The following is a 12331-nucleotide window of genomic DNA, read 5'->3' on the forward strand; positions in this document are numbered from 1 at the left end:
AAGCAATTCCACAGATCTTAAAGAACACTGCGATAGCTTGAATGAACTGTTGATTGAATCTTTAACTTGTGCCATAATCCTCAAGCAGACAGCTGGAGTATTTATATAAAGCTGCGGCTATTGGAGAAGCCCTATACTGTCCAAGACAAAGTGAATCAGTTCATACGATACAGAGAACAGTGATTCAACCATTGTTTGTGCCCTCATAGGCTACAGACATTCAACTCATGATAGCCTACTACCCACTGGTCTCCCATCATACTGGAACAGGACTGCGCATTCATTACTCTGACGGTAGGGCTGTGTGTGCATTATTATGTGTTCTATGCATTCTCATGTGAAATGTTATAGTCTAAAGTCTAAAATAGTTCAGTTAAGAATGTTGAAATATTCTCACAGGCTCGGGGGCTACAGTTGAGAAAAAAATAAAATTTATGTTTATACCCTTTATGACCTGGGTATAAACTAAATGTTTATAAACAAGGGTTTGAATTCATAAATTGAGCACTTATTGGACCAATAATACTGTATTAACACTTTTGAAGTATTCACCTTTAGTAATTTTCATATTTAGTTTTTTAAAACATGAAATTAATTGATCTATATGAACTTGACATGGTTTGATTTGTCTAACCCTGTTTGATCTTAATACATCGACCTTGTGACCTACCAAAGTCTGTATCAAAGTTTAGAATATTATTATTTCCATGGTTTACTTACTGTTTATTGAGTGACGCATTTTACGTGTATTCTTGGTTTTACAAATGTATGTCATTGTAACACTGGTAAGTATTTGAAATCTATACGTATAAGGAAATCTTTCCTGGGCTAAAGCAGGGATGGAGTGATGTATCCCAGGAGGAGCAGGCAGGATGTGCACGGTGGTATTAGTGCATGATAAGCACTCGAGTAATCCCGGCAGCACGCCATCTCCATTCAGTATCCGGAGGAACTGAGCTCCCCCAATACAGACTGCTGAACATCTTCTGGCCTACCTTCCAAGATCACTGCATTCTGTGCGCTGCGCTCCTTACACTAACAAGGTAGTCACACTCCTCTACCTGTATGTGATGCATGCGGCAGTATGTTAACGTTAATGTTAATGAAAACGGTTTATTTGCATGTTGCTTCTCCTTTTTTAGGAACCTGTGATGTCTGCCATGGCTACCGTGCTAGAGACAAGAAGAGAGTCTCTTATCCTCAGCCTGAACACTCATCAGGATAAAGGAGGACCTCTACTCTGCCCTTCTCCCTCTGAGTCAACAAGCGTCTTAAACCACTCCTGCCAGGACTCAGCCACCCTCCATCCTCCTGCTTGTGTCCCCCTCCAATCAGCCCCACAGGAAGAGCAAGAAAAACCGCTGAAAAACAAACGTCCCCAACGTGGCCGCCACCTGAAGCGCTTCAGCTCCAAGTGGCGTTCTGGTGATCCTGTGGACAGCAGCGGCAGCCACCCGGTCTTCACCAGCAGGGCCGCCATCGACCTGCCGAGTGAAGCGACCCACAAGAAGCGGCGTCACCTTCTGTGTCACAGGCAGCCGGTGAGCGAGGGCGGCAGCAACCAGCGCCAGCGCTACGTCAGCAAGGACGGCAAGTGTCGGGTCAACCTGGGCCCCATCGAGGACAAGACGCGCTTCCTCTCCGACATCTTCACCACCCTCGTGGACCTCCAGTACCGCTGGTTCCTGTTCCTGTTCACCATGTGCTACATCCTCACCTGGGTAGCATTTGCGGCAATCTACCTTTTGGATGCGTGGCTGCGCGACGACGTGGCTCACGTCCACGACCCCGACAGGAAGCCCTGCTTTCAGAATGTGGACAGCTTCCTGTCGGCGTTGCTCCTGTCGCTGGAGAGCCAGCGGACCATCGGCTACGGCTCCCGAATGGTCACGGCGCACTGTCCCGAGGGCGTGGTTCTGCTGATGGTGCAGTCCATCCTGGGCTCCATCATCGACGCGCTCATGGTGGGATGCATGTTCGTCAAGATCTCCCGGCCGCAGAAACGCGCTCAGACGCTCATCTTCAGCAAGCGGTGCGTGATCTCGGAGCGCGACGAGAGGCTCTGCTTGCTGTTTCGCATCGGGGACCTGCGAGCCAGCCACATGGTCGACGCCAAGATCCGGGCCAAGCTCATCAAGTCCAGGCAGACCCAGGAGGGAGAGTTCATTCCCCTGGAGCAGTCGGAGATCAACCTGGGCTACGACACCGGGGGGGACAGGCTCCTGCTGGTGGAGCCTCAGACCATCACACACGTCATCGACCACAGGAGCCCCTTCTGGGAGGTGGGGGCGGAACGCCTGACCAGGGAGACGTTGGAGATCATTGTGATTCTGGAGGGGATCGTCGAGGCCTCGGGTACGTAGCAATGTTCTTCGGTCCCCATTTGTATTCTCTGTGAAGGCGCCTCCTCTTGTTTGACATGGTTTAGTGTGGATGTTTTAGCATCGTTCCCTTCAATGTGTTGAAGGTATGACGTGCCAGGCCAGGACCTCGTACACGGAGAACGAGATCCTGTGGGGACATCGCTTTGAATCCTGCATGTCATTGGAGAAAGGAGCCTTTCGGGTAGACTACGGTGCATTTGATAAAACCTTTGAAGTGCAAATGTCCCCAATAAGTGCAAAAGAGAGAAAAGCTGCAAAAGATCAAGATGGTGAGCTTCATTAAAGGCCAGAAATCCCTACTCATCAGTAAAAGATTGGCAGTTCTAATTGTTATCCTTTCATTGCTACAGTTATTGCCAGCGAAGAATGCATATGAATACTGATTATCCACAATAATTATTTATTTAATCCATCCAATAATCCTGAGGCCAAAAACAAAATCATTGTCAGGCCACATAAACATATAAGGTTTTAACATATGTTTACACAACACAATATATATTTATGCAATCACAAACTTGTATAAATTGGTCTTGTAGCGGATACTCTTTCAATATAGAACTAATTTATGCATACATACTATTACTTTATGTATATATACTATTTGTATACGAATAGGTACATATTCTACAGACAAGAGGAATCTAATTGAATGACCAACAGCTTCCTACAAGATGATCATAGTCAATCATATGGCCAACAAAACCATTTGTCCTCAAGCACCCGGATAGTACATAGCTCTAATTTATTTCATAATTTTCTATAGGTTATTGTTAACGGCAAACTGATCCATGGGACTTGGCTGTTAAGACGATGTTTGCTCTGCTAAGGTCTAACACGTTCACAGTTGGCCATCGCTGCCTCCGTAGGGCCAGGTCTGGTGCTCAGAGGTGGATCTAGAAACAGGGTTAGTGGAATGAGAAGTGGGTCTTTGTTCTCTTTTCTCTGTTTCTTGAGACTAAAAGGAGAAGTAGATCTAGATCACCTCCCTGATGATATTGGTAATATAAAGTCTACACCAGAGTAGCTTCAAGGTGGAATTGTCTTTCTTTAATAAAGAAAGAAGGTACACAATAATACAAAAAATAGGGTGGTGGGCGGGGGGCATCCCCTTGAGAAAACCATTTACTGACGCCTCTGCACTGGGCTAAGAATACCATGTAAGTGGGTTGGGGTCGTCTTACTGTAGTGTACTTCATGATCTGGTTGTGATGTGGGTGGTGGTAGATATGCGCTTCTGTGTGCCGTGGGTGGTAAATATAAATCTAGCAGGAACATGCCATTTTTTTGTTGAGTGATTTTGACTTCTAGTTATCTCCTTATAGTGATAGTGGATACTCTACCTCTGCTTAGTATTTTCTTTATCCGCATGTTATTTTTAAAAGGAATCATTCTTCTTTTGAAAAACGTAGAAATCATACTGATGGGTTTCTGGTAGCGGTCAGTCACACTGAGAAGAACATTTAGCCTACCTTGCCATTGGCATGGTAACATGCTAGCTTGGTACTGACACACTGACACATACTCCTGTGCTCTCCTTTTGTTGCCATGCGCTTTCTAAAATGCTATTGTGCTAATGCTGTGCAAGCACACTAATGTAGTAGCAGGCCACGATACTACATGCTACATACTCTTACTTGGAGGCATACTTTTATGCCATATCATGCAAATGTGCTAATGCCTGTACGCTGTAAAAAAAAAAAAAAAAAAGGTTTTAACAGAAAGGTCTAGCCAAAGTCACAGCAAAACTTTGGAAACCTGTATCTTTTTGAGATAAAATCATTCTGCTTTAACCAATTGTCTGTATTTTTATGATTTGATAGACGCGAGAGTTCTGTTACCATCTATGTTGGCTCTCATCAATGAGCACCTGTTTGGTTTTAGGGTCACTTACTCACTAACTTGAATGCACTAAAGTTTTCCTGTCTAAAAATGTCCTTCCCGAAGGAAAGCAGAATGAGGCCAGGCGGTATGAGGACGGCCCGCAATGCTCCCAATCCAACCACATGTACCCATCCCATACTTTATGTTTGTTTCGCCAGGATTTGATTCTCCCTGGTCTGCAATGATTCTTTATTCTTTAGTCTATTCTCCAAACTCATAAACATGTTGTGTATATGTATTGTGTACCTTCTCTGAGAGGCAAAGAAGTAAAACAATATCCCTTATTTTTTACATTGACATTCCTTTGTTTTGAAACATTTGTGTTCTTGATGTGGTCTTCGGTGCCTTCCAGCACAAAAGTCAACTTAGAAAAAGATAATATTTGATTTAATATAAAGTTTCTCAACCTCACAAAGCTTTGGTACCAGAAAAAGGTTTTATAATGGCCTACTTTCATGATGTCGTTTATATTATCAAATACTGGTAAATAATTTGCTTTGTGTGTGTGTGTTAACTGCTTGGGTAAAGGGACTGGTGAATTGTATGTACAACGTGTATGTATGCCTATGTCTCATGAAAACCAATTCAAAAGGTACTTCACTGAATGACTCACTCTTTTGAACGCATGCCCACCTCAGGTAGGCTACACTATTTATGGGCATCGACCAGACGGCCTCAAAGTGGAGCGTGGGAGTTAAGGTCCTAGAGGGTCTTGAACGAGACATTGTTGGTTTTCTACATCTGCCATTGAAGTTGATGCTATGGTTTTGGTTGAAACACAACAGCGGATTTGTTTGGTGCCAATGCACCCTCTCAAACACCCTTACAAACACTCTGTAGCTGATTATAACATAAATGAATGTGCATTAAATACTTATACTTCAAGGACATACTAGTAGGGAAGGTATCACAAAGTAAAGCCTCGCAACAAAGTACATTATATGATGTTCTTATCAAACTACATTGAGCATTGAGCTAAATACAAACATAAAATAGACGCAAACATAAATACAGAATGGATTACACCGAGGCCTTTGAATGTAATATTAGCCTACTTAATATTTAATTGCTGTACCGGTTACTAGCGCCATAGTCCTACAGCTACACTATTGAAGGGCTTTCTCAAACAGAACTAACTGACCCGATTCAGGCTGAGAACTCTCCCAGTCATGTGTCATGCTGGCTGACCTACACTTAGCCAATGAATATCAGAACAGGTGCACTCATCCATTACCGCTTAGCAGCCATCAAAGCATAGGTAATTCTTTAAACATTTTTACTGTTCATATTAATTTTTCAGCAGGCACTCATCTAGAGTGAGTTTCTCATCTGGGGAACATCGCTCTTGCCCTAGTTATACATTTTTCATGAGCGCGGATACGTAGGTCCAATTGGGAGGTCTATTGAGGGAAAAGGAAAGTCAGTGATACTCCCCATTTACAATCCTAATGCAAACCAATGCTTTGGTTTTTAGTTCAATCTTAAAACTGTATATGGATTTAAAGACTGACAGAGGTGTATCACAACTAAAGAGATAGTCCTTCTTTAAAAAAAAATGCTTCCCACCTGGAAATCATGTCATTGAAGGATCACAACAGTGGAATACTCTTTAGGTGAGTGCTGCATGCAGTGCTCAACTATTGTTCTAAAGATTTATACTTTCTTTATTATTCTCTACAAACTTTGGCACCCTACTCCTTCTACAAAATAGCACCTAGAGACTCCATGCCAATTAAAAAAATGTCAGGTTAGCTTGGAATGCTTGTATTCATTTTTTTAAAATATTGCAAATCTTTTAATGTATTATACTTTTAATTTTTTTTTTTTACAAAGAAGGTCAATGGGAAGGCGGTAAAGAAGACACTTCTACTTCTTCAAACTTATTAACATGTTTAACCGTTAACCTTCGCTCAAACATTGAACAAATCAATATCAACTAATCAAAATCTGATTTTTATCTTAAATTATATGAAAACAGAATTTCGATATAATTTATAGGCTTGAGGCCAGAGCGTGAGGACATGCTAAGACGATGCTCTAGCCCAGGGTGGCTATCACAAAAGCTAACCATTGCGGACGTCGCGGAGCCTAAACAACATCAATATTACACCTAGAAACACAATGTCAAGCTTAAACGGTTACGTTATTTATTGATGAAATGATTTATCGATTGGAAATATGATTGTTATATATCAGACGTTTGTCTGTGGGGACCCCAATTTATATTGCTAGAGGCTCGGTGCTTGCGGGAGCCCTATCTTCCCACAGCCCCATGTTCCCACAACCCTATATTCCCACAGCCCTATATTCCCACTATGGGAATATAGCAACTCTTAAAAAACTCTTAGAAATGTGGGAATCCCACAAGAGTGGTTTCAAAATTAGGCCCTATGTTCCCACAGAACTTTATTCCCACAATGGGCTGACCCTAACCCTAACCAAACTTTGTGTCTCTTCATTTACTATGAGGTGCTTTCAAAAAATCGTGTGGGAGGATAGGGCATACATTGAAGGGAGGTATAAGGAACACATTACCTAATTTTGAAAATGTCCTGGAAATGTGGGACCATAGGGTTTCATTTTGAATAAAATTGAATTGAATTGAGTGAATTGTCCTGTGTAGAACATGATCCCCATTCACACGACGATATCCACACTAATATCAGTAAAGGCCAATAAAGGACTTCACCCTGTCATCCGGTTAAGACCTGCCACTGGTTCAGAGCGACCCTCAGGAGCCAGGTGTGTGTGTTAGTATTTGTGCGTGTTTAGTAGGTCCCCGCTCAGGTCTGTGTTCAGTACATTGAGTGGACACTGGGGTGAGGAGAGCTCCGCTGAGTGGCATCAGATGGCGACTCTGCCTGAAACGGAGCAGGTAGAGCGAGCTGGGGAAGATTGTGTTAGAAAAGGCCAGAGGCGGACAGAGTACACAGCTTCCTTACTTGAGTAAAAGTACAGATACCCCTTGCTAAATTTTACTCAAGTACAAGTAAAAGTACTACAGTCAGATGTCTACTTAAGTAAAAGTACTGAAGTACTTGTTTTTAAAAGTACTTGAGTATCAAGAGTACAAGGGTATGTTTTCTAAATATTGCATTACTACTGCCACAGTGCTTACATTTATGTATAGAAACGTCCTGCATGGAGTTATGAAAAATGTTAACACCTTGGAGAATGTAAAAGGAATTGAAAGTAAAATCTTCATTTTACTTTCAATTCCATGTAAAAGTAATTTTCATCTTTTTACCATGGCAATAGCACAATAGTATACAGTATAACAGTATACTCAAGAACATAAAAACAATTGCTCAGCTTACATAAATATGCAATATCAGAAAAGAAAATTCAGCTAACAATTCTATGTATGCGTGAGTTTCTCCGTTTTTTTATCAATCAAATGAACAATCGTCTCTCATCTAATTCTGACCATGGAGTTGGCTTTGGCGGAAAGCGAAGGTGATTGCTGATAGGCTGAAGGCTGTCCTAATCAGTTTGAGAGGGAATCACGTTTGAGAGGGAAACAACAAATTGAGGGTTTCCGTGATTTTTCTTTTCTCCTTTTATTTTTTATTTTTCAGAAGGAGTAACGGGTAGGCCTACTCACGGTCATGGATAGAAATGTAACGGAGTAAAGAGTACAATATTTGCCTCTCAAATGTACTTGAGTAAAGTCATGAGTAGTACTCCCAAAAAATGATACTTGAGTAAAGCACAGATCCCTCAAAATTGTACTTAAGTACTGTACTCAAGTAAATGTACTCCGTTACTGTCCGGCTCTGGTCAGATGTCTACTTAAGTAAAAGTACTGAAGTACTTGTTTTTAAAAGTACTTGAGTATCAAGAGTACAATAGTATGTTTTCTAAATATTGCATTACTACTGCCACAGCGCTTACATTTATGTATAGAAACGTCCTGCATGGAGTTATGAAAAATGTTAACACCTTGGAGAATGTAAAAGGAATTGAAAGTAAAATCAAGTAATTTTCATCTTTTTACCATGGCAATAGCACAATAGTATACAGTATAACAGTATACTCAAGAACATAAAAACAATTGCTCAGCTTACATAAATATGCAATATCAGAAAAGAAAATTCAGCTAACAATTCTATGTATGTGTGAGTTTCTCTGTTTTTTTATCAATCAAATGAACAATCGTCTCTCATCTAATTCTGACCATGGAGTTGGCTTTGGCGGAAAGCGAAGGTGATTGCTGATAGGCTGAAGGCTGTCCTAATCAGTTTGAGAGGGAATCACGTTTGAGAGGGAAACAACAAATTGAGGGTTTCCGTGATTTTTCTTTTCTCCTTTTATTTTTTATTTTTCAGAAGGAGTAACGGGTACTCACGGTTATGGATAGAAATGTAACGGAGTAAAGAGTACAATATTTGCCTCTCAAATGTACTTGAGTAAAGTCATGAGTACTCCCAAAAAATGATACTTGAGTAAAGTACAGATCCCTCAAAATTGTACTTAAGTACTGTACTCAAGTAAATGTACTCCGTTACTGTCCGGCTCTGGAAAAGGCCTACTGTATTGTTGGACTATACTGTATTGATTTACTTTAAACACTTGCCTCTTATACATGGCTCACTATTGTATAAGGGTTTCTCATCCTAAAGATAGGCATCATTTGAGCTCAAGAAAAAAACTTGTAATTAAAAAAAGATGTCCATTTTTAAGTGGCTCGAGCCACCAGAGCACCTCCACGCACTAAAACGCCGTTAGGTGGACTAAAACATATCCCTCCAAATAGAGTTTCAATAGAACAAAGCCAGAACATGGCAACGTGGCTGAATCGCAGAGAGCCATAGTGTCTCTTCTTCCGGAGGAGAGACGGAGTCTTGGCAGCGGTGTGATGATGCTCTGGAGATGCAGCTCGGAGTCACGTGACCGGCTGCAGCGCATCCAGCCGCTCTAGTGTGGAGCGAGAGCCGAGGAACACCTCGCATCTAAAAATAGACCACGGTGGGGTTGGATCTGAAGCAGAGCGTTTTGGGCTTCAGTTCGGCGTGTTCACCTCTTCTCTCCTCCTCTCCGGTGGGCTCGGTCGGGGTGATGCTGCTGCATTAGGCTGCAGGCTGAGTGCGGCACGTCGCAGGGGCTTTCTCATCCACCAGCCTCGTGCGTCCGAACAAAGCGGTGGGTTCGCTGAGTGTGTGAATGCGTCATTCATAAGGCTGCTCTCCTACCGTCGGATCGGTGCACTGCCGGCCGCTCCGCCGTGACGGAATCCGTCGTACAGTAAGAGGAAAGAAACATCTCAGGTAAGAACTAGAGCTTATTCTGCAGACTATACATCTGGCTTACATCTCACTTACAGCAGGCGTAGAATAGGTGTGTGTGTGTGTGTGTGTGTGTGTGTGTGTGTGTGTGTGTGTGTGTGTGTGTGTGTGTGTGTGTGTGTGTGTGTGTGTGTGTGTGTGTGTGTGTGTGTGTGTGTGTGTGTGCGCGCGCGTGTGCGTGCGTGTGTGCGTGCGTGTAGCGATAACATTTTCAAGCGGTAGGTTACTTATGAAGGTATTTAGCAGCTACATGAGGAATATCTCTTTTTTGAGGCTCCTCATGTGTATAACTGGACCAAAACGCACCGGGACCTGGATCCGAGGCACCGGGACAGGATCCGAGGCACCGGGACAGGATCCGAGGCACCGGGACAGGGTCCGAGACACTGGGACAGGGTTCGGTGGACCGGGACAGGGTCCGAGGCACCGGGACAGGGTCCAACAAGACAGGGTCCGCTGCACCGGGACAGGGTCCACGGCACCAGGAGAGGCTCCGGTGCCTCGGGACAGGGTCCACCAGGACAGGGTCCGGTGCCACGGGACAGGGTCCGGTGCCGGGGGACGGCTCTAGAATGCAGTGCGTCGTGCAGGATGGCTGAAATAGCCTCCACTTTGTGTCTCCCTCTGGAAGCTCTAAATCATGTATCCTATAAGATTGGATTATTCCAATGGGCGTGGCTTGGAGATGTGTATACCCTTGGGGGAGAAATCTCCGCCTTGAGATGTCTTCTTCACTTGACCACCAAAGTGGAAAGCCAATCAATGACGGAGGTTGTTTTTCTTCTGTCCCAGCATCCTTCTAGATCCCAGATGGGCCTGTCGGGACTCCTCATCTCCTCCCCGCGTTGAACGTCGAAGGAACCAAGCGGGATATCTCTTCCGACTCCAGCTCAGTGTCTCACAGCGCAGCAGGCGGTCGGAGCAGGATGAAGGCCGAGGGGCCGCACGGCGCGGGGGTCTCCGCGTGCCAGGGGGGGGCTGCCCCGGAGAACGGGACCTGCGTGACCCACCTGGACCGAGGCGTCTTCCCTCCGCTCTCCTCGACCCTGGCGCTCCTCGTGCTGGTAGCCCTGATGGTCGGGATCGTCCTCGTCTCCTTGGCGACCTTCCACCTCCACAAGAGGAAGCTCCGCAAGCGGAAGATTCAGCGTGCGCAAGAGGAATACGAGCGCGACAGCCGCGACCCCGAGGGCGCGCCGGAGCCCCCGAAGCACCCGCCGCGCGCCACCATAGTCCGTCCGCCGGGCCGGGACCCATCGTCGAGACCCCCGTCAAGTCCCGGGACCGGGGACGACCGCTCGGATAGCCCCCCCGACGTGTTAGACAGTGGGGCGCTGCGCGAGGGAGAGGAGCACACGCTGCGGGCGGTGGTCTCCTCTTGACACTGCGGAGCACCCCCCCCCCCCCCCCCCCCCCCCCCACACACACACACACACTGACACACACACACACACACACACATACACGCACACACACACACACACACACACACACACACACACACACACACACACACACACACACACACACACACACACACACACACACACACACACACACACACACACAAACGCACACACACACGGCCACCTGAACATGAGACGAGTGGCTTCACTCCAGGGGGTCCGGGGAACTCTACGCATTCAGCATGGAATAAAAACCAAGGAAAGCAATATATGGCACAAAGAAAAGCCCTAGGACCCCTTCTCCAGCGACGTGGAGCTCATCCCTCATCACCGTAGTGTGCCGGACACTTGTATTATTCTCGGCTCTTGCTTGTATTCCTCAAACTGCCGTAGATCAAATAAATGTAGAATAGTTCTAAGATAGTGTCAGCGATAGATAGAGAATTAGCGTATTCTGTAAAATAAGTACAGTGACCTGTAGGTTTAGTCACGTGACGATTTGGAGTGATGGAGCCGATCGGAGTTAATGTAGTGGCGTAGAGGCGTAGTGGAGGTTGGGGAGGAGGAGGGGCGGGTGTGGAGGTGGTTTTGGTGGGGGAGGAGATGTTGGAGGTTGTGGTGGTGGAGATGGTTTTCATGGAGGAGGTGGTGGAGCCTGGAGGTGGTTTTCATTGAGTAGGTGGTGGTGGAGGACAGTGCTGTGCTTGTTGAGGATGTGTGGGCTGTGAGCGGCCACTCCTAATAGTAGTAGTACACCTGCACATCCTATCTCCGACAATATCTACTGTATAAATAATAATTTGCTTGCTTGACTTTTGAATGTCTTCCCTCTAGTATGACTACAGACCACTGTTTAACCCTACAGAGTGCAGTGGTTATGGAGAAGAACGTAACCATGTGTGATGATGGCCCAGGTGTCTCTAACACTGCATGCCCTCTCCCTCTCTCCCTCTCTCCCCCACCCTCTCCCCCTCTGTGTGGGAGACACAGTGACAGTAGAATCTCTCCCCTCCCTCCCCCAGCCTCCCTCTCTCCCACTTTCTCTGTGTTGGAGACACAGTAACGGTAGTTTCTCCCCCACCCTCCCCCTCTGCCTCTCTCCCCCCTCTCTTTGGGACTCCCAGTGACAGTAGTCTCTCCCCCACCCTCCCCCTCTCGCTCTCTCCCCTCTCTCTGTGGGACCCACAGTGACAGTAGTATCTCCCTCTCTCTCCCCCTCTCCCCCTCTCTCCCTCTCTGCCCCTCTCACAGTGACAGTAGTCTTGTTAGGAGTGTTGTGGTGCTGGTAGGCAGCGTAAGCTGCGTATAGACTATATCATTGGCCAAGTTATTTGCGTGATCGTTTCCCCCTTGAAGTGACTTCATATCTACA

The 12331-nt window shown here is 45.5% G+C and overlaps 2 protein-coding genes across 3 annotated transcripts; both read left to right on the top strand.

Moving 5' to 3' along the window:
* Positions 1–4812, top strand: LOC115547944 (G protein-activated inward rectifier potassium channel 3). 2 transcript variants are annotated; one of them, XM_030362462.1, is made up of 4 exons: positions 1–294; positions 835–1043; positions 1143–2355; positions 2468–4812. In XM_030362462.1, exons 3-4 carry the CDS (start codon positions 1152–1154, stop codon positions 2665–2667), a joined length of 1404 nt encoding a protein of 467 aa, XP_030218322.1. In that variant the 5' UTR covers positions 1–294; positions 835–1043; positions 1143–1151; the 3' UTR covers positions 2668–4812. The 2 variants fall into 2 exon arrangements, with proteins under 2 accessions (XP_030218322.1, XP_030218321.1); XM_030362461.1 differs by having other exon boundaries at positions 838–1043.
* Positions 4813–9098: 4286 nt separating this feature from the next.
* On the top strand, positions 9099–10969 carry LOC115547945 (uncharacterized protein C11orf87 homolog). Its single transcript, XM_030362463.1, has 2 exons — positions 9099–9535; positions 10346–10969. The coding sequence occupies exon 2, from the start codon at positions 10480–10482 to the stop codon at positions 10933–10935; it is 456 nt and encodes a 151-aa protein (XP_030218323.1). The 5' UTR covers positions 9099–9535; positions 10346–10479; the 3' UTR covers positions 10936–10969.
* The last annotated feature ends 1362 nt before the right edge of the window (positions 10970–12331 follow it).

The sequence above is a fragment of the Gadus morhua genome, chromosome 7 (genome assembly GCF_902167405.1).
Source record: "Gadus morhua chromosome 7, gadMor3.0, whole genome shotgun sequence".
In the NCBI taxonomy this organism is placed as follows: Eukaryota; Metazoa; Chordata; class Actinopteri; order Gadiformes; family Gadidae; genus Gadus; species Gadus morhua.

Excerpts from the sequence above, each read along its gene's own strand:
- LOC115547944 (XM_030362462.1), top strand. The coding sequence starts at position 1,152 with ATGTCTGCCATGGCTACCGTGCTAGAGACAAGAAGAGAGTCTCTTATC. Across the intron at positions 2,356-2,467 it reads GGGGATCGTCGAGGCCTCGG|GTATGACGTGCCAGGCCAGG; the intron begins GTACGTAGCAAT and ends AATGTGTTGAAG.
- LOC115547945 (XM_030362463.1), top strand. The coding sequence starts at position 10,480 with ATGAAGGCCGAGGGGCCGCACGGCGCGGGGGTCTCCGCGTGCCAGGGG.